Genomic DNA, 27,561 nt, shown 5'->3' with positions numbered 1-27,561 from the left:
GGAATCTGAAATGTTCAGGATTAACTTTTTAAAATGTTGCTACAAGAGAAAGGGTCTCCACAATTGTCCAAGAGCCCATCTTAACACGAAATTTCCTTTTGGAAAGATGCTGGGATATGTTAACACAATCCGCACCTACTGGGCTACTCTACAGACTGAAAAGGCCTGAAGACACCCGCCACTGAGCCGTCTGTGTGAACAGTTACGTGGGATTTACTACTTCCCCAGGCAGTCATTTTATGTCCCTGGAAAAACTTCCTCTCCCCTGATTCTTCCATGTTTTAGAAAGGAGGTGGACTGAAAGCTCTTAGACCTACTTGATACTTCTCACAACCAGTACTTCATAAATACATGGTTATCGTGTAAGTTTTTCCTAAGAAATGTAGGGACTAGTCTAAAGCAAAGTTATATTACAATTATGGAATCAATTGCCAACCTTGGAACTCAAAGGAAACATTTATGTCTTGGTAAGGAGTATTTCCAGGAAGGGGAGTGGCTAATAATTAGGACAAGAGGAACAGGTTTAATCACAACCACTTGAAGTACTACGTCCAGAAAAGGCCTTTCATTTCCACAATCACTTTGCAAGGACGACTTGCAAGTTCGAAATTCATTCTATGAGATGTCATTGCTCTCATGTCAAGCCGATCAGAGCCTGTTAGTTGTTACCCTGAAACATGGAGAGACCTACGCTGGGAAAGGAGGGCCTACTAATCAGGGCTAAGTGTGAAACAGGAGAACATCCGCCTATGTGACTTCTGGCTGCAGACAGGTGTTTCCAATTTCTCAGGTTTCGTCTTAAAAGAAATGCATCCATGTTAGTGCGTCTGTGTGCAGGTGGGGAGGGAAGAACCACATACATTTGTTTTTCATCTTTATTGTTAAAAGTATTACATATGTCCACTTTTTTCCCCCTCATTGGCCCCTTCTATCCCACCCCTGTTCTCCCACATACATTTATTTTCAAACAAAAGTTGCCACGTATTTATTATACATTTCTATTAACTTAAATATGTACAGTTGGCTCAAAAAATCATGATCCGTACATTAGCACACATTCTGGAAAGCTTCTCAGACCCATCAGGATGGGCTTCTCTTGTGACTCAACTGAATCTGAGGAAAGAATAGAAGAAATCACACACCTGATTTACAACTGCTGGTCATCAACAAACATGTAAAAAACAAACAAACAAACATAATGTACTGACAATGTAATTTTCAGTGGCAAAATAGCTGGAGTGTTTTCCCCCGCAGCTAATGTTTTGCTCAATATTATTCTACTTTCAAAAATTCTTTCCTCTATTTAAATCTATATGCACTCCCAGTCTCTCCTCAACATGTATGAATCCCAAAGATCAAATCAGTCAATTGTAATGAATATGCCCACTGCAAAGCTCAGCCTCATGTCTACCACGTCTCATTTCAAAGGTCAAACCCTGGGAGAAGCAGCATGCCCTACTGTTTTAGATTTTGGGCAGCAAAACTAATGACCAGACATTAACCAGGTCTATGACAATCTACTATTAACTAGCTACAGGGCAAGCACTTATAATCTCTCAAGAAACATATAGTATAAAGTAAGAGGATTTGAAGCTCCGGGAAGCTTTAATTCTATCTGAAGATACTTCTCTCTCACTGTTCAGTCTCCTTTGTGGATTAGATGTTTAGTAATTACATTAGAGAGCTGACCTCAGAAGAAAAGAGCCAGATTACTGATGAAATTCCCAAGGAAGCTCTGCCTGTGTGGCTCAGTGGTTGAGCATCAGCCTATGAACTGAGATCATGGTTCGATTCCCAGTCAAGGCACATACCTGGGTTTTGGGCTCAATCCCCAGTGTGGGGCATGCAGAAGGCAGCTGATCAATGATTCTCATCATGTATGAGAATCTCCCTCTCCCTCCCTTTCTGAAATTTATTGATTTAAAGAAAAGAAAAAGAAATTCCCAAGGAAGATTCACGTCCAACCAGGCTCTTCCTGATCTACCTTCCGTCCCACTCCCCTAAAGGAATACATAGCAACACAGGGGCAAAGAAACAAAGATCAGCTAATGTGGTCCTTTTGCCACTGACAGCAATGGGCGTAACCTTAAAACCTAAAGAAGCAATTTAAAGGATTTTCTTACTTCAAATGATCTCTTTAGAAGTCTGAGTAATGGTGCAACCTGCAAAAGTAAAAGACAAATCATCTAAACAACTTTGTGATAACCCAGAGTACTGTCAATCAGATCACAGAAGGGCACTTAGGGATATTTTAAGGGGGTAGGAGGGTGGAGTCATTCTCACCAGGCAGCAAGGTTGACTTCTCAATCGGACATTCTGAAGGAGTCTAATGCTAATACCTCAGATTTTAGATGAAAGTCTTAAGCTTGTCCCAAAGCATCAAATTGGGGTCTAAGAAATACCTGACCAGCCATACCCCACAGAAATGTTGTCAGTCCAACCTACTTGTTAGAAACTCTCACTGGAGAGCAACGCTCTGGTGAAAATGCTAATGGCCTGTGGGGCTTACTTAAACAAAAGAAAATTTCAGTTATAATAAACCAAAGGAAGAGAATTTCTAAGTGCAACAAGACTCTATATTCTTTTATATAATCCAAACTGAATCACCAAACATGATCTGAAATGAGGATGGAAAATATCAATTTTCCAGGTATAACCCATTTTCCTTTCAAAGTAAGTTGAACTTGAAACCATATTATTGTTTGCTATATTCTTTTCACAGCTATATCCTCAAAGTCAATTTACATGCCTCCTTTTCTTCACTCCAGATTTCATTTTATTTCGAAAACAGACCTTCCCCAAAGCATATAAACATAAACACAGGCTTCTATGCAGCACCCACTACCAACACAAGGGAGCAAGGCGGCGGGCTGTGATAGAAGTCACAGGTTTCCAGCTCTTCGGTTCTCCCTGAAGAGCCACCTGTCACAGAAATCTCCTGGCAACAATGCTGCTACATTTCACTTGTTCCTGCTCTATAGCCAAGTATACTGAGTGCAGAAAAGACCCTGGACAGAGCATAACTTTTGGATATCTTTGTGGTTAACGTCCTTATTTATAGCTTACCGCTGCAGGAAAAGAATTTTCTTTTTAAAATGTAAATCTAATGAGTAAATGGCAAATTGCCAAATCAACATAAGGCACAAGAAAATGGCAATGTTATTAAAGTGGCTACTTTTCCTCAATTTGACATTCTCAAAATACAGCTTACTCAACAAATAAAAAATAAAATTAAAACATCCCCAGGTGAACCTTTCTGCTAGTGCCATTTTATGGTTTTATGGTAGAAAAATGCACATTTTGTTAGATAATAGAGATGAGATGTCAAACTCTACACTCTACAATTAATAACTTATTGTCATTGATTACAGAATTAACAAATTATATATAATTTGTTAACAATAGCATCTCTGCACACTTTCAAAGGGAGATTATAGATATTTCTGACTTTTACACATAAATAACACCTACCTATACAGTAGGGCCCTGCCCTTTTCATTCCCCAAAGCAAAATATCCACTTCTTGGAGAAAAATCCATGGTATGCACAAGAGAAAGATTCTTCTGCTTAAAGACTGGGAAGTTTGAAAATACTGTACAGGAAGGAAGGTGAACCTGCAGGAAATAATGAAAAGCTTTACATTTCAACAACTGGGAACTCAACTTTCTTAAATTTTCATCTTCACTCTATCTTTTAGCTGGAACAAAAAGCTCATTTTGACTGTAGTACACATTAATGTAGCAAAATATTCCAAAATTAAAATTTGATTTTCAAATTTGAAGGGGAAGGGAAGGAAGAGAAAAAAGCATTTTCTTGATGTTTTTAAAACTGCATCTAGCATGGCGCCTGGGAGATTCAAATGCTTGCCAAATAAATGAATAAACTAAGTCAATAGAAATACCCGTTAATGCTCTCACTTAATGACCACAGTAAAGAATACTAAAATCTGTCACAGGGAATGGATACTTAAACATTACAAAGAGTCTGATTTTACATGACTGAAGCCTCGGCAAAGTCATGCCACGTATTCCAATAGCATGTAACTTATTTTCTCGCTTTTACTTCTCAACTATGCAACACATCCTTTGCCTTTGGCAATCTCTCCTCAGGGAGGACTGGATCATGAAAACCTGGTTTCTCAAGTGAAACTGTGTTCTGATTCAGAGCTGAAAGCTCCCCTCAAGGCCAGGCCTAAGCACATAGGCACACAGCCTCTTTCTCCACGAGTCTCAGGGGAAAAATGAGCCAAAGTCCAGGATAGGCGAGACAAGCCCTCACCCAGTTTGCAGATAAGTAAAACTCAAGCATGGAATCAGTTACCTTAAGCAGAATAGGACTTTAACAGCCCTCACTTTTCAAATGTTCTATAGCTCTTCCAAGAAATACAGCACCCCCCCATTCATACACATAGTTATCATTCAGCTGGTTATCTTGGTAGTCTGCCATCCTCCACATTTCTAGATGAGACTTTAAACCATCCAATCAAGGTGGTTTTCATAGACAAGTACCATTAATATATGCATTTGTCTATTAAACAGGTTTTAGTCAGTCACTTACCAGTATTAGATCCTACTCCCTGATATATACCTATGGACCATTATATGTCAAGAAAGTACGTAGTGAATCCCCAAGTCATTTTCAATTATTCTCAACTTCTGCAGAAGACAGGTCTCACTGCATAGCATGGCATCAATGCAAAGGCATTAGTGCCAATGAGAAGTGGTCTTGACCCATTAAGCTAAGAAGTTGGCAGTACCCAATTTGATCTTAACCTTTAAACTTCTTAAATACCACTCTGTATAGGGTCTCTGAAAAATTTAAATATATATATTAAAGTACATAATAAAGCACGTTAGTATTTTAGGAGAGAAGCCACAGTATGGATATTGCAGAAGGTTTTACGCTTAGTTTGGGAATGCAGGAATTATGAGTTTTGGCAAGTGGCCTGGCTTCTTAATTATTTTGTTTAGTTAGTATAAGTTTGCATCCTCCAAGCATCTGAACAGGTGATCCAAGGCGTCAGGGGAGCAGACCATCAGGAAATAACCACTTGCCGCAAGGGCCAAGGACAGAATTGCCCCAAGCCTTACTTTTACTTCCATCCTCTATGTAACCTGCTCTTCAAACTATGCCCATATATTTGCTCATTAACTCTTCTGTCATGACTTGGAAGTTTGGGGACTGCTTTTCTGACTCTTCCAAAACAAAATATACCGGAACCAACCTATCTACTTGAATGACTTCTTAAAGAGAAGTGTATTAAACTACCTTTTTATTTTCTAACTGAAATTGGAAAAAACAGCCTTCTAATTTGGATTCATGTTACTTTATACTTAAGTCAATTGCTTATTACAAATAGGAACTCCCTACAGGGCAAAAGTTGGGGTACATCTTGTATAGTAATATTTTTAAAGCTAATTTTTAACAGAAGGTAGCTGTGTATTTTAGTTGCTAAATCAACAGAACAGAGTACCAAAACACTGTGGTAAATACACACACTTACAACCCCCCTTAGATGCGGTGCCTTCGTGCAACAAATAACCTATACACCCATACAGAGTGGCCATGTGAGGTCTTTCTATTGGAGAATGAACATCAACTTATCAACAACTCATTTTCTTATTTTATCTCCTCTATTGACTTGGCTATTGGGGGCAAGAACAAACAAACAAACTAACTAACTGTTTACAATGTCCTCCCAAGAGACTCAACTCTATCTATGTGCAAAGTCCCCACTGTAATCTCTCACTGCATTTGCACATCTTTCCTCAGACCTATGACCCACCTGATTAGAAGGTGGCAGTGCTCTGACCGCTATGGTTATCGTCATTATAAGATATAATTGAACAATTTATTAAAACCAAACTTTTTTACTTTAGAAAGTTCCCTTTATCTCCAAACACACATCTGTCATTACATTTAAGGGCCCAGATATAAAAATTCAACAAGTAAAGCTCGCTCATCCTTAATTTAATAGATAAGAAGTTCTCCAACTTTCTACTACATCCAAGACTACAGATGTAATAACAACTTAACTTCCCGGGTCTCTTAATGGCACAATGCTTTAGATTTATATTCACTGTGCTGTGCTGAGATAACAGAGCTGTTTGGATCATTATGAGAATGCATTTAATGATGCTAACATTGTTTCACTGAGCTATTCTGAAGTTGCTAGGCCCAGCTTCTTTCCATTAGATATTATGGTTGACTAACATTTAAAAAATGGGATTTGGCTGTTACTAATGAATTCCTTGTGTGATTTTACCACAATAAAACACCATAAATGCTGTCCTAATCACTGAAGCAAACTAGGCAGAATTTACTAGGCATCTTGCAGAATATATTATGTCTGCATGAGATAGATCCCATGGTTTTATAAAACAATTTACTACCACTGAAATGATCAATGATTAATATGTCCTAGTCCACCACTCCTATTAAAGGAATGGAGATTTTAAAGCTGACTTGAATTAGAACCTTCTCGTTTGCCAAATGACTCATTCAACAGAGGCAATAAAACAACGCTATATTTTTCAAAACACTTTATTCTAGTAGAATCCTTTCCTCCTCAAAGAAAGCGTTACGCAGAATGCTATATGTACCAGGTAACAGGGAAGCTGCTCTATGTGATACAGGTGGGAGCTGGGCATCCACCTTGACCTACCTGCCATCTGAAGTCCTGTACACATTCTAGGGCTCCGAGGAATTCAGTCAAAAAACAACTAAAGTGCTAGGAAAAATATGGAATCTAGAGGTACAGTTCTGCCCTTCACCAGCTGTGACTTTGAGTAAGTTAATCCTGCGAATTGTTATTTGACTCAAGTTTTTTTTGTAGAATTCTCTGTAAATCTTTGTAAACTATACACTATTATACAAAGCTGATGAAGCATGCCAGACTCTTTGCTGAATGAAAGATAAAAATAACAGTCTGTGAAGTGCTTTCCACCTGGAAGTATACACGTAACAACAGCACAATGCAATACTGCCATTCAAAGTTCAATGCCATCTGTATACCTAGTGCCTAGAGCAAATAACCATTAAATGAGTGAAGAAACTGATTCTGCTTAAGGGGAAAGAAACTTCAGAGATGCAGTGACATGTAAGCTGAGCTCTGAGACTGGGGAGGAAAGAGTTAACAGAGGCCTGAGGCTGCTCTCCTTAGAAAGGCCCACTGCTGGCAAGGGGGGTCCTGAGATGGTGTCTGGGAACTTGACTGGTACACAGTCCCCTACACTGATCTGAAACTTCCTCCAAGTGACCAGGGTGGCGCACTGTGCCTAAACCACGGACACAATGTGGTCTACGCTGAGCACCTGCCTGTACTCCTGGGAGCCTAGAATTTCGGTGCATGCTGGGCAGAGGGTCCCTACATATGATCAACCCCAATAAAAACGTTGGCACTGAGTCTCTAATGAGCTTCACTAGAAAACACTTAACATATGCTGCCACATCTCACTGGAGGAGTTACACGTGTCCGGTGATTCCACTGGGAGAGGACTGTTGAAGCCTGCGCCTGGTTTCCTCCGGACTTTGCCCCAGGCCGATTTTGCTCTGTATCCTTTCCCTGTTAACAACTCTTAGCCATAAGTGTGACTATATACTGGGTCCTGTGGTTCCTCCTACAAAATCACCAAATCTGGGAGGGGTCCTGGGGACTCCTAGTACAAAGGTATATTCACAAGCACTACCTAGCTATTTAAACTGCAATCTTTTTCAAAAAATGTATTTCTAAATAAATAAATAAATAAATAAATTATATCTATATATATATATGTATATATATATATATTTCTCTTGACTTCAGAGAGAGAGGGAGAGGGGGAGAGAGGAAGAGGGGGAAAGAGGGAGGAAAAGAGAGAAACATCAATGATGAAAGAGAATCATTTTTTAAAAATATTTCTATTGATTTCAGAGAGGAAGGGAGAGGGAGAGAGAGAAACATCAATGATGAGAGAGAATCATTGATCGGCCACCTCCTGCACACCCCACACTGGGATTGAGCCCTTAACCCTGGCGTGTCCCCTGACTGGGAATTGAACCTCATGGTTCCTAGATCAGAGCTCAACCACTGAGCCACAACGGCCGGGCTAAACTGCAATCTTTTTACACAATTTATTTTCAAATCTAAAACTTGCCTCCACTCCACAAAGACAACATACCTCAGAAGGTAGATGAGGAAAGAAAACTGAAGAGTAAAGAAGTGTTTGCCTTAAACATACTCCTTAATAATATGCTGAAAGAAAGAAACCTGTGAAAATGAATAGCCACTTATGAAATTTAATAAAACAGCACAGCTTTCCCAAAACAACTGACATAATACAAATGTGGTGCTACTGTGCATCTTTCCTACAACCACACCCAAAAGCGACAATATCAGTAATTTCTACATCAAAAGAAGCTACTCTTTAAAATAATCCACACTCTCCTTTCCTGTTATTTTTCCATGTCTTCAACTTAAATTTTAAAATTATCAATGATAAAAGGAAAAGGCAAAGAAATATTACCATTATAAAAACAATCCCGTTTACCATCGCACCAAAAAAATTAAGCTACCTAGGAATAAACTTAACTAAAGAGGTAAAAGACCTCTACTCAGAAAACTACAGGACGTTGAAAAAAGATATAGAGGAAGACATAAACAGATGGAAGAACATACCGTGTTCATGGATTGGTAGAATCAACATCATTAAAATGTCCATACTACCCAAAGCAATCTATAAATTCAACGCACTTCCCATTAAAATACCAACGGCATACTTCAGAGATCTAGAACGAACTCTCCAAAAATTCATCTGGAATAAAAAAAGACCCCGAATAGCTGCAGCAATCCTGAAAAAGACCAAAGTAGGTGGGATCTCAATACCGGATATCAAGTTGTATTACAAAGCCACTGTTCTCAAAACTGCCTGGTACTGGCACAAGAATAGGCATATAGATCAATGGAATAGAATAGAGAGCCCAGAAATCGGCCCGAACCAATATGCTCAATTAATATTTGACAAAGGAGGCAAGAACATACAATGGAGCCAAGATAGTCTCTTCAATAAATGGTGTTGGGAAAATTGGACAGATATATGCAATAAAATGAAACTAGACCACCAACTTACACCATACACAAAAATAAACTCAAAATGGATAAAGGACTTAAATGTACGACAGGAAACCATAAAAATTTTAGAAGAATCCAAAGGCAACAAAATCTCAGACATATGCCGAAGCAATTTCTTCACTGATACAGCTCCTAGGGCACTTGAAACTAAAGAGAAAATGAACAAATGGGACTACATCAAAATAAAAAGCTTCTGCACAGCAAAAGAAACCATCAACAAAACAACGAGAAAACCCACTGTGTGGGAAAACATATTTGCCAATGTCATATCCGATAAGGGCCTAATCTCCAAAATTTATAGGGAACTCATACAACTTAACAAAAGGAAGATAAACAATCCAATCAAAAAATGGGCAAAGGACCTAAATAGACACCTTTCAAAAGAGGACATTCAGAAAGCCAAGAGACATATGAAAACATGCTCAAAGTCACTAATCATCCGAGAGATGCAAATCAAAACAACAATGAGGTACCATCTCACACCTGTCAGACTGGCTATCATCAACAAATCAACAAACGACAAGTGCTGGAGAGGATGTGGAGAAAAAGGAACACTTGTGCACAGCTGGTGGGAATGCAGACTGGTGCAGCCACTATGGAAGACAGTATGGAGTTTCCTTAAAAAACTGAAAATGGAACTCCCATTTGACCCTGTGATCCCACTTCTAGGAATATATCCCAAGAAACCAGAAACACCAATCAGAAAGGATATATGCACCCCTATGTTCATAGCAGCACAATTCACCATAGCTAAGATCTGGAAACAGCCTAAGTGCCCATCAGTAGATGAATGGATTAGAAAACTGTGGTACATCTACACGATGGAATACTATGCTGCTCTAAAAAGGAAGGAACTCTTGCCATTTGCAACGTCATGGATGGAACTGGAGAGCATTATGCTAAGTGAAATAAGCCAGTCAATGAAGGAAAAATACCACATGATCTCACTCATTCATGGATAATAGAGACCATTATAAACTTTTGAACAATAATAGATACAGAGGCAGAGCTGCCTCAAACAGATTGTCAAACTGCAGCAGGAAGGCCGGGGAGGGTTGGGGGGCAGGAGGTAGGGGGGTAAGAGATCAACTAAAGGACTTGTATGCATGCATATAAGCATAACCAGTGGACATAAGACATTGGGGGATAGGGGAGGCTAGGGGACTGTCTAGGGCGGGGGGATAAAATGGACACATATGTAATACCCTTTGTAATACTTTAAGCAATAAAAAAAAAAAAAAACTGTTTTAAAATATAAAAAAAAAAAAAAAAAAAAAAAGAAATATTACCAATCTGACTGCTTCTTTCATTTTTTCTGAAGCAATTGCCAATATTTCTGTAGTAGGATTGAAGGTCAAAGAAGAAACACCGGTAACCAAGTTCATTATAGCCTTTATCGGCTTTGGGTTTGTTTCTTGGAGACAAGAATCTTGACTATATATGTTTACCACTCCACAGTTAGAACTGCAAAGAAAAAAGGGAATATGACAGGTTAAAACAAGCAAAGGGAAAAGCAAAGCCAAAGGGGCCAAGACGGTCCCGGGCCTATCTGAACATCTAGCCCCACCAGCTTATGCTTCTGGACAGCAAGACCCACTGGACCTCCCACCCAGGGAGGATTTGACCAAAATCTCTTTAGGGATCAACTGTGTTTAGGCTAAGAAAGTCATAAAAATCCACTTCTCCAAGTTCTAAAACTACAGGTGCTGGTTGGTGGTTTGGTGGGTACGAATTACAGGTAAGTATTTAATGCCTCCTCCTCCCACCCTGTATCCTTAGAATCAAGCAGGGGAATGAAGCCATTGTTTTCCAGTGATCACATACGAACGTCCTAGATCAGTGGTCGGCAAACTGCAGCTCTGCAAACTGCAGTTCGTGAGCCACATGTGGCTCGCGAGCCACGGTTTGCCGACAACGGTCTTAGATAATACTTTCAAAATTTCTACAGTACTAACAAACAATATTTCCAAAGAACGTATGTTTTTGGTTTATACCACCTAGCCAGATGAAGGCAAAAATGCTTTAAATGCCTTTAAGGCTAAAACAAGTAACTAAAATAGTAATAGGAAAATTTGATGTGATCAAATAGATATTTCAAATATAAGAAAAATACAATGAAACAAGGCAGTCCAGTGTTTTCTTTGCTAAAGAACAGATAAACCACCAATAATATTATAAGTCACTGCATTAAGACAACAAAATGTAAACAACCTGGGTTTACTGATTTCCTATTACTCAATAGTTTATAAACAGTACTTAAGCACCATTTAGAATATCCAATTCTTTAATATTTTCTCATTACCACAATGTGATTCTCTGTACTCACCCACAAGCCACATACTGTCCATTCCTAGATGCTGCAATGCTCAATCCATATAAACTGCCTTCATCAACAAACCTGTTCAGGCACTTCCTAGAGTTCACATCCCAAACGTAAACTTCCCCATCCGCTGAATGAAAGAGCCAAAGGTTTGGTTAATTTTGTTTTAAACTTGAAAGGCAAGTGAACTGACTGATCTTAGTTCCTCTTGAACAGTACAAGGGACTACAAATAAATACCTACTACAAATAACCTAGATCTACAAAACTGGCTTAAAAATATTTCTTGCATACGTTCCCATGTATAGAAAACTGCATTCTCAATTAGTCATTAATAGTATCTTTAGATTTAGAGTGAACATCACAAACTCTTATCTTGTGTTGAGCTTTTAGAAAAAGCTTCTACATTTCACAGATTACTGGAGCAAATTTGAAAAAAAGAATAAAACACCCACCAGCCCTGGTTCTCTAACATCTATCAACAAGTATTAGAGCACCTAATATGTGAGGCTAGGTGATTTAGATGTCAGATTGATGATAATGTTGATGGTGAAACAAAGGAAGTGAACTTATCCAGACCACAAGGAATTTGTAATTTAATTAAGAAAGTACACAATTTATCTATTACCAAATAATTTAAATAACAAGGAATGCTAAATATAAACAACCATAAATAGTTTTGAGAAGGGAGAATTTGTACAAGGAAGAATATTAAATCTGAAGAGAACACAAATATTTTCATAACAGAAATGGCCATCAATTGCCAAAACCAGTCCTTAATTTTTTCTCTCACACCTACAGCCATCAGTATTGATGATCACCCTCTTCTCCACACCCAGTATCAATTTATTTCTATAATAACCCTACAAGTATCTCAAACATGGCTCTTCGCTCACCTATTTCAGCTCTTCCTTTTTTGTGTATATTGCTCTCAAGTTCACTGTTCTATATACTTTTATCCTCCCCGTGGAATTGAATAAATCTCACTGTTTCTACTCTTTCCTTAACAAATAAAATCTCCCAGGCTGGCATACAGATTTAGGGTAGGTAGCAGGGAAATATAATTGGAAAATTTTCATAGGATCATATTTCAAAACTTTGTTTTTCTGCAGGGTAATGGTACAATAAAGAAAGGTGTTTAAAGATTAGCTAGCAATCGACTAAAATGGAACAGAAGGGATCAAGGGCAGAAAGATCACCCAGAGACCAAGTCTATTTAAATGATCACAAGTTGATGAAGACTTAAAGCAAAAGAGGCAACAATGAATCCATGAGGAAAAAGAAAAAAACTGATAAAGTGGAAAAGAGAAAAGGTAAATTATTTTTTCAATTATCCTTCTATCTCAAAACATTCTTTATAGGTAACAATATGAACAATATGATGTCAATCACATAAACTACTTCTTTCAGAAGAGAAAAGGAAGAGGAAAGAGAACAGAGGGGAATAACAAGTAAAATATAGGCAACCCCCCATTACCAAGACTCAACTTGTGATTACACCTTCCCTCCTTTTAGGGCCTCTCTTACACTAAATTTGACCTCCTCCATGGTGACCAAATTTGTAAATATTTTACATCCACATCCAATTCATATACCAAATTTCAGTACTCCTGCTGACTCTCCACCTCTTCTCCCCAACTCTGACTCTCCCAGGGCCCAAGAGCCATTTCACTAGGATTATTACTCTGAGCCAATATTTGTCCCATACCTCTCAGGAAACCTAGAATAGGGACTATAGATACTGCTGACCTCCTTATATTAATTGGTAAAAAAAAAAAAAAAATCTAACTCAGTTTTGTGAAAGTTTGATTCTAGGCCAAAACAAAACTTAAATAAAAGTTAATGCTTAAGTTAATCTTCTTTTAAAACTTTAAAAAATGTGATAGTATCAAATGCTCCTTGCTGAGGTAAAATAAAAATTATGCTAAAAAGCCCTGCAGAGATTACGAGATGCCACTCCTGGGCAGAACCACTCAAATGCCCCCACTACCAAACAGCATGGACTACACTGAGATTGGGATGACCCTCAAAATCCTTCAGGAAAGGGAGCAAGACGCAAAGATGACACTGGCCAGAAAGGCAGAAGAGCAGGAAAGCACAAGATAAAAGAACATCATGGATGATAAAGAGCTGGTCAATAGTGCTGCAGAAATATCAGGGAAGAGGAGGTCTGAATTGCTTTCAGTCAACAATAAAGAAAATACCAAACATCCAAGTCACCAGGAGCTAAAAGAAAAGGGGTAATGATTCTACGTAACTTTCAAAAAGAAAGTCTTATTTAGAATGACTCATCTTTTAAATAAGCATTTACTTTCCCTCTTTTCCTCAAACATGTTAGTGGTGTATGTTAAATGGTTAGCTCTTCACTACTATTAGCTAGTAAATGAGAAGGCCAATGGCAACAAAAAAATGCATGCTAAAAACAAAACTGATTTGCTTACTAAAACAAGAAAGTCTAAAATCAAACACAATTTTTGATTAAACTTGAAATGTAAACACCTTCAAAGCTTCAAAGAAGCTTCTGATCATGTCATTAACTTACCCGAAGAGGCGTACACTTTCTTACTGTCTGAAGAGAATGTGGATGCTGCAATCCTTCCATTTACTTTCATGCTACTAATCAATTCTTTAGTCTAAAAAAAAAAGTAATAAATAGTGCTTATCAAATCGTCGTAGGAGGTGCACCGAAGAATCACACTGTGTAGCACAGGAACATGGGGCTCTCCATTTTGTAGCACCTACTCGGCGTTTCTCCCTGTTCTCCAAAGTTCTCCCCCAACTGCCCGCAGCTTCTCCCCAAGCGCCACTCTGCCCCTCTACTTGGGATGCAGACTTACGGGCACCATGAGTTACGGTTCAAGACCATCCCTGCACTAATTAATGTCTTATCCTAGAAGCAACGACTAATAATGCTTCACCTTCATTGACAGCAAATGAAAATATCCAGCAACGCCATTTATGAGCAAGAAGGACCCATCTGAGGAGACTTCGAAGCTCCTTACTATCTTCTCTTTCAAACCTAGGAAGAAAGGGGAATCAATTAAATAAGGATTAATATGGCTTTCCATAAAGCTATCTTTCACTGACAATTGAGAGTTTCTGATCTTTGAAAATATCTAAGCACCTCAAATTAAACAAAACCTAGCCTCAGCCACTGAATAAGTCTGACCCTCCTTCCACTCTCTCTGAAAAGCAATGGAAAAAAATACCTTCAGGTGAGGATTAAACAAAAAAAAATTTTTTAAAAAAAGGATAACTGTATTTTCATCCAAAGCTTACAGTATATTATACTAGTTATATGTACATATATAGCGTTTTGCGTTTAACCTCACAAGAAATAGTGATAATTGCTAGTATCGGTATTATAATTGCTCTTTACAAATGCTGGACCTTTCAAAATATAAGTCAGATAAAATTTACAATGTGGCCTAAGGAAAGAGGATACAATGCTTTAAAGATGTCAAATACAAACCTTTTTAGAGATTTGTGAAGATTTTTAGGTCAACTGCTGACAATTGATAAGAAAAGGGACGGCCAATTTCCATAGTATAGTAAGTGGGTTTGTGATAGGCAGTTAGATGGACATTTGGCCAGGTACAGAAGGTCACTAGGGCGGAAAGCCTCGGGTGCCCAGCAACAGGCAAAACTGGAAAAACAAGGACCTCGTCCCAGAATAACCTTTCCTCCGTTAGCATATAGCTGATAATGCAGTTTAGACCCCTTGACCTTTCTTATCACTGATCATGTGGCTCCGACTCTCTCCTGGCATGTCACTAGTCATGCATAGACACAGACCCCCTTGGAGAAGGAACAAGGGGGTGAAGAAGACTCCCAGGCAGACCCTTGCATGACCACTCCCTTAAGCATTAACCCCTAGGGATAACATCGAAGCCTCAGTTTTGTTTCAGCTCCAGGACCAGAAAAGCAGCAAAGCCAGACAAAGAGATACCACGGCTGACATTAGGACCAGATAAACTGACGAATGACCCTCTGCCCTGGCACCAACCAATCACTGGAGACCACAACCCTGATAGAAAGAACACACCTGGAAAGCTGATGTATATTCTATTGAGACGCTCCCGAGATTTCCCAATAAATACCCTCGAGACAAGGATCTAGTGCATGCCTTAAAATACATTCCAACCTCTAAAAGCAGTACTTTATTTCCTTTAAATGTAAACCAAAATTCTATTATAACAAACACTAGAACTAGAGGTTACCAAAATTTCCTGAAGAGCACAGAGGTGAAATAATTTGTCGAACAAAGTGAAACACACATCTTCCACCTCCCAGGCTCATGCTCTTCCTCTGCATTAATTGCTAATTTTACAGACAAGTATCTGCAACTGCTTTTCTGGTCTAGGGGGATATATATTTCCAAATTATGATTTTCCCATAATAAGTGTTCAATGCAAAGCCAGTTCACTGTTTTCATTCAAACATTATTTCAACAATGCAATGACATTTTCTAAACAATACTATAGCTAAAGAAACTTATTTTTAAGAATCCTATAGGGAGCATTTGATCTTGCTCCCCAGCATAAGTCATCATTTTGGCTCAAATAAATCCTTATAAAAATTCTCTTACAATTATGAGGAGGAAACTAAGTGGCTGTAAATACTGTTAGATGAACTCAGCTATGGGCTGGGGAGTTGGGGGATGACCAGCTATGTGTTCAACAGAAAGCTTACCTCTCACTTGATGTACTGGAATTAACTTTCCAGCCAGCATATCATAGACATAAAGCACCTTGCTGTGGGTACTTGTGGCTAAAACCTCTTCTCCATTAGCACTAAAATGAGCCTTAAAGATTGGAAACTTTTCCAAATAGATGCTCTGAATTTTAGGATTTGTTTTCCCATCAACCTATAAGGAAATACAAAATATTCCTTTTGGTTATTTACATAGACTCTATATCCTGGTAGCAAACTTTTCACTCCAAGTCGTCATTTAAAAATGCAATGACATACCTGAAACAGTGATACAGAGTTATCTAGTGCAGCAACCATCACCACCTGAGCACAAGGATGGAACTGCACAGACGAGATCCGAGCAGTCGTAGGACGTTCAGCATTGGCATGTACGCAGTTCTTCATCTATGGAAAAATAAAGCTGGAATTTTATCAATTCGAATGGGTTAACATTATCTTCTTTAGAGCATGAAGGAAAGACATTATAAAACAGTTTATTTGCAGAACAAAGCCCACTGGAATGGTACCGAAAGACCACAGCTCTGCTACCAACTAGCAGGTCATTTCACCATATAATAATCCATTTTTACTATCTATCAAATAAGGATTAGATTAAGCTCGTGGAGCACCAGGATACAGTCACTTCTCCAAGATGCACCCTATTGGTTTGGTTTATATTTTTAATCTTCATCTGAAAACGTTTTTATTGATTTTTGAAAGAGGAAGGGGGAGAAACATCAATGTGAGAAACATTGTTTGGCTGCCTCCCACGTGCACCCCAATGGGGCATTGAACCTGCAACCTAGGGATGTGTCCTGACCAGTAATCGAACCCACAACCTTTTGGGATACACTCTATTTGGCTTAAAAGACTGAATTCCAGGGAAATTTTACCTAAAACTATGCAGCATCTTTGCATTCATGGCACAAAATAAGAGGTTCTATGATTAGCATGACGTACTAATGTTCTGCAGGGTGTATGGTTGTTAGTTTAAAGCAGGGGTCCTCAAACTACGGCCCGCGGGCCACATGCAAATACAAATATTGTATTTGTTCCCATTTTGTTCTTTTACTTCAAAATAAGATATGTGCAGTGCGCATAGGAATTTGTTCATAGTTTTTTTTTAAACGATAGTCCGGCCCTCCAACGGTCTGAGGGACAGTGAACTGGCCCCCTGTTTAAAAAGTTTGAGGACCCCTGGTTTAAAGTAATGACGATCTCATGCATCATTCGAACTATTTTCAGTTATTTCTTTGTTTTTATAGGGTTTTCCTTCTGTATTAAAATTTGAATTACATAAAAAGACAAAATATTATGTGTATGCTTTATAACCACTGAAGTTAAATTTCTATGGTGACTCCATTTTCAATGGAGGTGAATTCACCCTACGAGCTCAATGAATGTCTTCAGGTGGGGGGAGACAGAATCCCTTTTACCTAATAATTTATCACAATAGGGTCCCCTTCCCCATCCAAATATACATGCCACGGCTTTACAGTGGGGAAAAATATCCACGCCAAAGAGAGATCTGTCCATGTGACAGATGTTTAACTGAAGCACGGTGCTGGGTAGGCACTCGGTTACTGCAATGAACAAGCTAACCACAGTGACGAGTTAGAAAGTAATGAGTGTAGGCCACTTTAGATACAGTGGCCGGGAGAGACCTTTCTAAAGTGTCATTTGAGCAGAAAGGGAATAATGAGCTGGCTATTAGCAGTGCCTGAAGAACAGACAGACAGAAAGAAGAGCAAGAGCACAAGTTCTGAGGCAAGAAAGGACTCAGCTCATTCAAGAAACAGACAGAAGGCCTGCATGGCTTGACTAGGAAATACGGAGAAAGGTCTGAGATGAAGTTTTGGATGCAGGCAGAAGCCAGACCATGAAGGGCAGCATAGACCATGAAAAGGAATATAGAAGTTTTCAAAACACAATGAAAAGTGACATAATGCTTTATTTTAAAAATATCTATATGAAGAGTAGTTCAGGAGGAAGTACAGTGGACGAGGGAAACGAGTTACAAAGCTACTGCAGTAACCGGGGTGACAGAGGACAGCAGAATGAACTAGGCTGGTGCCAAGAGAAATAAAGAGAAATGCAAAAGGAGAAATCAAATAGGATTCCTAAAAGATTCCTAGGGACATCATTTAACTTTCTTGATCATTTTTGTAACAGATGAAAAACTAGCATAAGTATTTACCCAGGCAAAATGACAGCAAACACATTTAGTCCCACAGATAAAAGGAATCCATACAGTTGTAACTGGGAAGCATACTGAATTTCAGAGGTAATTAGCTGGGGAGGCCCAACTTCACTGACTCTCACCTTTAAGATTCCTTTAGGAAGAGAAGTCGATGTGGATATGAAATTCCCAGTCCTTTGCAATAAATCATCTTCATCCTCTTCACTTTCATCTAAGTCAAACAAACCCACAAGGCTGATCTTTAGAGTAATTGAGATGAGCATTACCTACCCCAGATGTCTATAGTTGAAACCTCAACTCCCTTACCAGCCTCCCAACCTTAACTACTTTATTTAAGCTGCAATTGGTAAAAGTAAAACAGCAAAATAAACTTGAAACAGCGGAAAAGGATGACAGAGCTCAATACATATGATCAAAATCAAGCCTGACTCTAGAATGAAAGATACACATTCACAGACAGTGACTAGAACAAGATGAAATGAAGTTGAAATAAACTCAGTATTTAATTTGAAAAGAATTCATATTGAGTTCTTTAGCAATAGGGTGGACAGCAGAGCTAGCTTAACAACTCTCGTGAAAAAGAACTAGAACTGAAAGACCAATGTCAGCAAACTGTGTATTAGAACTTCAAAGAGAGCTAAGAGCGCCCTGCTGTGGCTCAGTGGTTGAGCATTGACCCCTGAACCAGGAGGTCACGGTTCAATTCCCAGCCAGGGCACATGCTCAGGTTGCAGGCTGTCCCCAGTAGGGGGGTGGGGGGAGGTCCTGATGGATGATCCTCTCGCATTATAAATGTTTCTATTTCTCCCTCTCCCTTCCTCTCTGAAATCAATAAAAATATGCATAAAAAAAGAGGGAGAAGAAAGAGTACATTATGTGATATATTTAAGCGGAGGCTAAAGTATCCTCTAACAGATGTTGTAGAAAAGGTTCTTGCAGTGAATAAAGCAAGCTACAACACTAAGATTCCCTCAACCTCTACAAGTATCTGGCTGGAAACCAGAAGATACACTTCTATTTGATAACAGGGTGAGTTTTCCACAGCATTATATAAAACAAGTAGCTTCAGTACTATGAGGACTGATGGGTGTGGTGAAGGTGTACTTTACTACCATGAGGACTGACAGGTGGAGGAAGGGAGGAGAGGTGGTGGTGGTAATCAAACAGAAACTCATCCGATATCAAGGATGCTAAGGAAGGACTCCTGAATTATGTGGGAGGACTTATCTGGGACTCCCTAAGGGATTTCAAAGGTCAATTCCAAGTATAAAATTTATAACTCCAAGCACATAAATCAGATCTTGGCTTAGCCATTCATAGTTACATCTAAACTCAAGAATCTAAAAGCAGGAAACAGTTATGGTACAAACCAAACTTCAAACGTGAAACTGAAAAATAAGTTTTTATAAAGTGACTAATCAATCATCTGGGCTTGACCTGACATGTGCTCCTTAGGCAGACATCCCATTTCCTACTGGTCAGCTAAGTTAGTTGCCAATGTCTTCAGAAGGGACTATGAATCAAGAAGTAACAGTACTACTCATTTTTCCTTAACCCTATGCCATAAGGCAACACAGTTCTGTTGAGGAAAAAAACCATAAAATCCATCCATTATGTCTTTACAGTGGAGAATATGCTGTTAAGCAAGCCTTACATTATTGCAAAAGGGCTTCCCTCAGAGAAATGGTGGACTTCAAAACCAGATTTTTTTTTTTAAAAAAAGACATATTTGAAACACCAGGTTTTATTGTTTGTTTGTTTTTTTAAATATGGAACGCTTCAGGAATTTGTGTGTCATCCTTGCACAGGGGCCATGCTAATCTTCTCTGTATCGCTCCAATTTTAGTATATGTGCTGCCGAAGTGAGCACGAAACACCAGGTTTTAATGAGCCTCATGAGAAAGCTCAAATAATAACAGAACAAGAATAGAACTTCTTTACTAATAAACAAAGGAATCAACACTTACCATCTGAAGATATTTTCCGCTTATTAGTCTCTACCCAGGCAGGTACTCCCCCCATGGCATGCTGAAATCTAAGCAAAAAACATGAAAAATGTGTATGGTAACCACTGTATGTTCATAGAGCATGATACATTTAAAGAATATAGGTAAGACCATCCTTGAGAACATGTTTATATTCTCTTCCAAAGAAGAGAACAAAAAGAACAAAATAGTCCCAAGGAACTTATTTGGAAACTTTCATGAATCTCTATCTAAACTGGTCCTGGATACAGGACACCTGGATACATATTTGTTGTTAATTATTTACATCTAGTTATATGGTTGTCTTATTTGCTCATTTCAACACATCCGAGATCTTGGGACTCATCCCAGATGGTGAGCCCTACCATCACCAGGATTTTCCCATGAAGGAATTTTTTAAAAACCCTGGCACAGGGAAAAAGATCAGACCTGAAAGAGGCTGAAACAACTAGACTTGGAGGGGCAGTAGACTGTAGATGAGAAAGAGTTCCAGAAACCTGCACAGTAGTTGGCAGACACTTTTGCTGAATACTAAGCTGCACACTCATAGGATGAAAACTCCACAAGGTGAGGCCAACAACTACTAAGGAGCTGTAAGTTGCACAATACCAAAGCTCAGTCACTGGAGTTCCAACCAATTAGAGAAGGTCCTTACTGAACACTGGGCATTCAGTAAGAGATGCCAGGAAGGGCATACGTTAGTAATGGAGCTAAACCAGACTGGAGGATAATATACTACTCTAGAACAAAGCTAAAAAGAAACCTTTTAAAGGATCAAACAGCCCACCAACACAAAGTTTAATAGTCATTAAAAGCAAAAAAACATGCCGAAACCGGTTTGGCTCAGTGGATAGAGCGTCGGCCTGCGGACTGAAGGGTCCCAGGTTCGATTCCGGTCAAGGGCATGTACCTGGGTTGCGGGCATATCCCCAGTAGGAGATGTGCGGGAGGCAGCTGATCGATGATTCTCTCTCATCGATGTTTCTAACTCTCTATCTCTCTCCCTTCCTCTCTGTAAAAAATCAATAAAATATATTTAAAAAAAAAAAAAAAAGCAAAAAACAAAACAAAAAACAGCCTGGCAGGTGTGGCTCACTGGTTGAGTGTCGACCCATGCACCAAGAGATCACCGGATCCATTCCTGGTCAGAGCTCCAGGCTTGAACCCCAGCAGGGGGTGTGCAAGAGGCTGCCAATAGATGTTGATGTTTCTCTCTCACTGATGTTTCTATATCTCTCCCTCTGCCTTTCCCTCTCTCTAAAATCAATACAATTTTTTTTAAAAAGCAAATTCTAGACACTGAAGTTAATACACACTTCTCAGAATCCAAAATTACTAAACATGCATAGAAGCAGAAAAATGTGACCCATAACCAGAAAAGTCAGTCAACAGAAACAGACACAAGAACGACAGACGTAAGAGGATTAGCACACCAGGACTTTAAAATAGCTAATACAAAAATATTCACGTATTTAAAGGAAGTTTAACATAACAAGAGGGAAATAGAAACCAAACAAAATACAACAGAGTCTCAAGCTGAAAAGATCTTCTAAAGCTGAAATAAATATAAAAATACAAAAATAAATAATAATAAAGCTGAAAAACTGTAACACCTGAAATACTGTAATAGAGTCACTAAACGGGCTTAACAGATTCAAAAGAGTACATGCTGTATATGTCATTGATGACATTCTGGAAAAACACAAATCTGTAAGGACAGAAAATATCAGTGGTTGTCGGGACAAGAGGGGTTAGAAGTTGAGGCAAGAGGGTAGGCTACCAAGGGAACTTTTGGGGGTGATGGCAATGGCCTATATTTTGATTCCTTATCTTAATTATTGTGGTGCTTACATGACTATGTGTTTAACAAAATTCATAAAGGTACTTTGAAAGAGTGAATTTTACTGTAAATTATACTTCAATAAACCTACTTTTTAAAAAAGTAATAATGCAATAAACCTCTAGAAATGCTTTTAAATGTCGGTACAAACAAAAATAAAATATTTTCTTTCAACAACAAAGATAATACTAAATAAAATAAAAAACAAAAATATTTTTAATATTTTTCAATGTTTTGCCCTGGCCACACGGTGTGGTTCAGTTGGTTGGACTGTTGGTCCATACACCCAAAAAAACAAAAAGATCTGTAAGTTTGAACTGGAAGAATCAATATGAAATAATTATGTTAAAATATACACAAATTTCTGCCCTGGCCGGTTTGGCTCAGTGGATAGAGTGTCGGCCTGCGGACTCAGGGGTCCCGGGTTTGATTCCAGTCAAGGGCATGTGCCTTGGTTGCGGGCGCATACCCAGTGGGGGGCGTGCAGGAGGCAGCTGAATTGATGTTTCTCTCTCGATGTTTCTAGCTCTCCATCCCTCTCCCCTCCTCTCTATAAAAAAATCAATAAAATATATTAAAAAAATATATATACACGAATTTCCTAGCTCTGTCCAACTAAAAGAGCTTGGAAAGTGTGAAAAAGAGATGGCTTACCATATACAAAGGAACAAGCAAGTAAGCAACATTATCATTGACTATGATATCTGTGTGATAAGATTACAAGTTTTTTCTAAAATTTTTTTGTGCTTGTATTTCATCTTTCCCCAAAATACTGAAATTTAATCATGTCTTCCAATAGCAATGCTCGTACTATTTCAAAATGGAAATCATATTACCCAAGAAGCTATTACAACCAAAGACTGAGCGAATCAAAATAAACTACTGGTTATAAAGACCTTCTCATTAAGTCATATGAAAAAGGATACTTACTCTTCCTTAAGTCTCTTTTGAAGCTCATTTTTTGAAAGTTTATTTTCACTGGCATTTTTCATCATATCTTTCCGAAAACGATTGTTCCTCATGTCAACCCTATAAAAAACAGAACAGCATGGTTTAACTGACTTTTAAAGAACTACTATAAAAAACAACTGTTGTCTTCAGTAGTTTGAGAAAACTAATTTAATTGAACAATATGTCAAAACTTGTAAGATATGGAACATCTGAGATGCACATCCTCTATTTTCCCCAAAACAAACAAAAAGAAGTCTCCAACATTTTACACTATACAATTTACCATTTGAAGCGCTAATATTTCAAATACATAATGACTTTAGACACAGCTTATGCCATTCACCTAAATAAAACCCAGGTAAAATAAAAAATTAAATTATTTTTTTTAAAAAACTTAAAATCCTATGAAGGAAAAATATAGGCACCCATTTATCTCTGATGGACTTTTTACTTTTTAACAACAACAAAAAAAAGGGAAAAGATTCCTAGACTTGACCATATAAAAACTTAAATATCCTATCAGATATTTTAAAAAGCATTAAAAGGCAAACAGAAAGCTCAAAGAAAAACCTACAATAAATTTGACATATAAAAGTTGGAAATTCTCAACGTGTAAGGAGCTGATATATCAAGATCATTAAGAAACAGTCTCATCTGCCATTTGTGACGTGAATGAACCTGGAGACATTATGCGAAGTCAGGGGTCCTCAAACTTTTTAAACAGGGGGCCAGTTCACTGTCCCTCAGACCGTTGGAGGGCCGGACTATAGTTTAAAAAAAAACTATGAACAAATTCCTATGCACACAGCGGCGGCAAAAACACCCGGCGGGCGGGACGGATAAATGTTTTCAGCGGGCCGCAGTATGAGGACCCCTGTGCTAAGTGAAATAAGACAGACAGAGCCTGGCGGTGTTGCTCAGTGGTTGAGTGTCGACCTATGAACCAGAACATCACATCTGGAGTCCCAGACAGGGCAAATGCCTGGGCCGGGGGCTCAATTCCCAGTGTGAGGCATGCAGGAGGCAGCAGATCAATAATTCTCTCTTGACGTTTCTCTCTCTCTCCCCCTCTCCCTTCCTCTCTGAAAGCAATAAAAATATATTTAGAGGGGAAAAACAGACCAAAAAAAAAAATACTGCATGATCTCTTTGTATGTGGAATCTAAAAGGCAGACCACATAGAAGCAGAAAGTGAATGGTAGTTACCAGGGATGGGGAGGTGAGGAAAATGGGAGAGATGTTGGTCAAAACTGCAATTATATAGAATGAATAAGTCTAGAGAGCAAATGTACAGCATAATGACTACACTTAATATTACTGTGTTGTATAGTGGAAATTTACTAAGAGAGTAGACTTCAGGGACTCTCACCACACACACAAAAAATGGAAACTATATGAGAAGGATATGTTACTTAGCTTGACTAGTAATCATTTTACTACAAAATATCATGCTGTACCCTTAAATACATATAATTTCTACTAAATAAAGTCTCTACAGTAAACAAATAAAGACATAATAGAGGACATTTTAAGAAACACCAATGAAAAATGTTTTCTCAGCACTAAGTATATATTTTCCACCCATTAAACCCCCAAAGTCTGAAAAAAGGATTGCTTGTAAGAATGAAATGCAATGGGCACCTTTTAATGAGATGATAAATTGGTAGGACCTCATGCTCAGTCTAACAGTGTTCATTCATCAAGAGCCTTAAAAAATGCCTGTGCTCGTTAAGTAATTCTATCATAATCTTTCTTAAATAATTAGAAAAGTGAGTCAATGTTTATGCTCAAATGTGTATCTCAACTTAATTTTTTTAAAGGGGGAAAAAAAACTATCCATCCATTAACAGCTATGGAAATTACGGTAAATTCATACAATGGACTATAATACAACCCTTTTTAAATGTTTACGAAGGTATTTCTTTTTCACGTGGGGAAAAATACTTGTGTCATTTCATCTACTAAAGTACATATTGTGCATACAGATATTTTAGTCTTTTCTCAGTTTTAGGCATTGTGCTAAGAGCTCTACATATTCTACTTCATTAAACCTCAAGAGCCTTTTGATATAGTTACTATCATTATCTCCTTTTTACAAAGGAGAAAAGGTAGTTCCAAACTTGCCCAATGATCAGTTAGGAACTGGCCAAATTAGGAGGCAAAATCAGGTCTAGACAACACAGAAGAGAAGAGAAAGGGAGGGTAGTACACCAACACGTTAACCTCGGTGGCAAGATTATGAATGACCTTTTCTCTCCTATACTTTCCAATATTTTTCAAATCTTCACATAATCACATATTCGTAAAAAGAACTTTTTTCAAACCTGCGATATAACTTTTAAAGTATTCAGAGAGATTCCGGAAGAAAACATTTGGCAACTTACATTTCCTCATCTTCATCTTCTTCATCCACCCAAACTGGCTTCTTCTGAGGTGGAAAATTATCTTTTGCTTCATTCTCCACTTCTGAGTCACCTGAGTCTTCCTGTACTTGAGCCTAGAGAAGAAAAAACGCCCTCAAGCGCTAAGTTTTTCATGTCCCACGGTCACAGACACGTAAACCGTGGAAGTTAGATGGTTTGTAGAATGTTCTTTTACAGCCCTCTGATAAAATAGTAAGACAGAATGCTATCACAGCAAAGGCTGGAGGGAAAAATAGAAAATGAGGAAATTAGAGAATGGACACTGGACAGGCGGGGTGAGATGGAACAGTCAAGGAGAGAACATCAACATGCTCGAAGGAAAAGACCAAGCAAGACAAGAACAACAAAAAAGGTAAATTGACAGATGAAGAAAGGAGCAGGAAAAACCCCAGAACGACAGAAATTACGGGACCAGAGGCGGGCTAACATCAAAGATAAAATCACATGACAGAATGTCATAGTTCGCCTTTCATATCCTTAGACATGCCTCTTCTCCACTTCTCCTGTCATTCCTGACCCCATCCCCTTTTCAGAAATGCTATACTGCACTATCAAGTCTAAATCTAGACCACACACTATCTGAAGTGAGCTTGAGCTTTCCCCAAACCACAGGGTAGAAATAAACAAATCATTCCTACTGGCTGCTACCCACCTAGGACCCTTCAAAGCCCAATAAATCCCACCTCACATGGGCAGTTTCTTTTCCTGACTAGGTAAGAGTCACACGGTTCAGCATTTTTCCAATAGTAGTTCCGTATCTCCCTACTAGATGAGGCACCCAAAGGGGTTCCTGGCCATCAGCTGTTACTTGCTGGGTCCACGCTCATTTAGCAAACCGCCATCATCAGTGAGGTCCTGCGTGGCCACCCTTCTCTCCGCACACTTATCTCCCTTTTCCCGAACGATTTTTTTTATCTCTCTTCAGCACTTGTCATTGAGAATTTTACAGTACTTCTCTCCTTTATCTTATGCCTCTGCCACAATACATAAGCTCCAGGAGGGCAGCCAATGAAAACTGATATTTTTCCCCATTGTTGTTTCTGCTCCGGTGCCCAGAACAATGCCTGGGGCTCCTTATCTTCGAATAAAAAGCCAAATATATAATAAAAGATGATTTGTGTGTGTGCAAAAACAGGATTTTCATTGCTAGGAAAAAATACCTGGCACCTAACAGGCTCCCAAATATTTGCTGAACAGACGAATACGTGATCATTCTCAACGTTGGAGAGAAAATCATTTGGAGAAATGTTAACACGCACATTCCCAGGCCCGTGCCCACGAATTCTAATTCCACAAACCAAGTGGAACTCCTGAATCACCGCCAGGTACGGGGGCAGGCGATCGGACGACCCCGAGGGAGGAGCACAGAGTAGGAGGACGCGCGGGGCTGAACCACGAAAGATGCTCCCGACTACAGTCCGCCAAACACATAGGTGTTGCGCGCCTGCTGGGTACCAGGCGCAGCAGCTCCCACGCCGGCGGGGAAGGCGCGGTCTCCACCCTCCCGAGACCTTCCGCCAGGCCCCCCTCGGCGCCCGCGTTCTCCCGCTCCCTCCCACCTGGGTCTCCCCGGCGCCGCAGGTCGCCCAGGCTCCGCCTCCGGAGGTTCGCCGCCCACCGCGCGCCCCGCCCGAGCGCGCCCAGCCCGCCGCGCGCCGCGGCCTCTCTCACCCGCGGGCCTCGCAAACGCCGCAGCAGCGCGTCCTCGTTGTCCGCGGCGTCGCCGAAAACCAGCTCCTCCAGGCACCGCTCCACGGCCGGCTTGTCCTCCTCCAGCGTCAGGCGGTGCAGCTCCCGGAGCCGGCTCTCCTCCGCCGCCGCGATCGTGATCGCAGCGGCCGCTGCTGTCGGCCCGGCCGGCGGTTTCCGCTGGGATGAATAGGCAGCCTTTCGGGGCGGCCCGCCCGGCCCCGCTCCGGCTTTCCTGTCCGGCTTCATTCGGATCTTCCGGTTCGGCCTCGACCCGGTTCTCCGCTCCGGTTTCGTTCGGCTCCTCCGTTCGGGTGGCATCGTTGGCTTGGAGAAGAAACGCAGGCGCTCAC

General features: G+C 39.5%; 1 protein-coding gene and 1 non-coding gene across 4 annotated transcripts; both read right to left on the bottom strand.

Moving 5' to 3' along the window:
* Positions 1-861: 861 nt before the first annotated feature.
* Positions 862-27,561, bottom strand: UTP18 (UTP18 small subunit processome component). 3 transcript variants are annotated; one of them, XM_036339384.1, is made up of 14 exons: positions 27,191-27,561; positions 25,481-25,593; positions 23,076-23,174; positions 20,288-20,355; positions 18,443-18,531; positions 16,400-16,525; positions 16,121-16,295; positions 14,347-14,447; positions 13,971-14,061; positions 11,436-11,559; positions 10,399-10,573; positions 3,472-3,614; positions 2,124-2,162; positions 862-1,113 (listed from the first exon to the last, which is right to left on the bottom strand). In XM_036339384.1, exons 1-13 carry the CDS (start codon positions 27,527-27,529, stop codon positions 2,138-2,140), a joined length of 1,668 nt encoding a protein of 555 aa, XP_036195277.1. In that variant the 5' UTR covers positions 27,530-27,561; the 3' UTR covers positions 862-1,113; positions 2,124-2,137. The 3 variants fall into 3 exon arrangements, with proteins under 3 accessions (XP_036195277.1, XP_036195278.1, XP_036195279.1); XM_036339385.1 differs by lacking the exon at positions 3,472-3,614; XM_036339386.1 differs by lacking the exons at positions 13,971-14,061; positions 14,347-14,447.
* Positions 20,084-20,190, bottom strand: LOC118672613. Its single transcript, XR_004973155.1, has one exon. It is a non-coding gene; the product is annotated as a U6 spliceosomal RNA (small nuclear RNA).

The sequence above is a fragment of the Myotis myotis genome, unplaced genomic scaffold, assembly GCF_014108235.1.
Source record: "Myotis myotis isolate mMyoMyo1 unplaced genomic scaffold, mMyoMyo1.p scaffold_m19_p_17, whole genome shotgun sequence".
NCBI lineage: Eukaryota > Metazoa > Chordata > Mammalia > Chiroptera > Vespertilionidae > Myotis > Myotis myotis.
Note: the sequence above shows the minus strand (reverse complement) of the source record. Positions and strands in the feature narration are given on the sequence as shown.

What these genes read in the sequence shown, in the direction of transcription:
- UTP18 (XM_036339384.1), bottom strand. Translation starts at nt 27,529, where the DNA reads ATGCCACCCGAACGGAGGAGCCGAACGAAACCGGAGCGGAGAACCGGG. An exon ending in GCGGAAAATATCTTCAGATG is followed by an intron (nt 18,532 to 20,287) that starts GTAAGTGTTGAT and finishes TGTTTGACTTAG; the next exon opens with ATGAAAGTGAAGAGGATGAA. An exon ending in GGACAGTATGTGGCTTGTGG is followed by an intron (nt 10,574 to 11,435) that starts GTGAGTACAGAG and finishes TTTTCTTTGCAG; the next exon opens with TTCTAACTGTGGAGTGGTAA.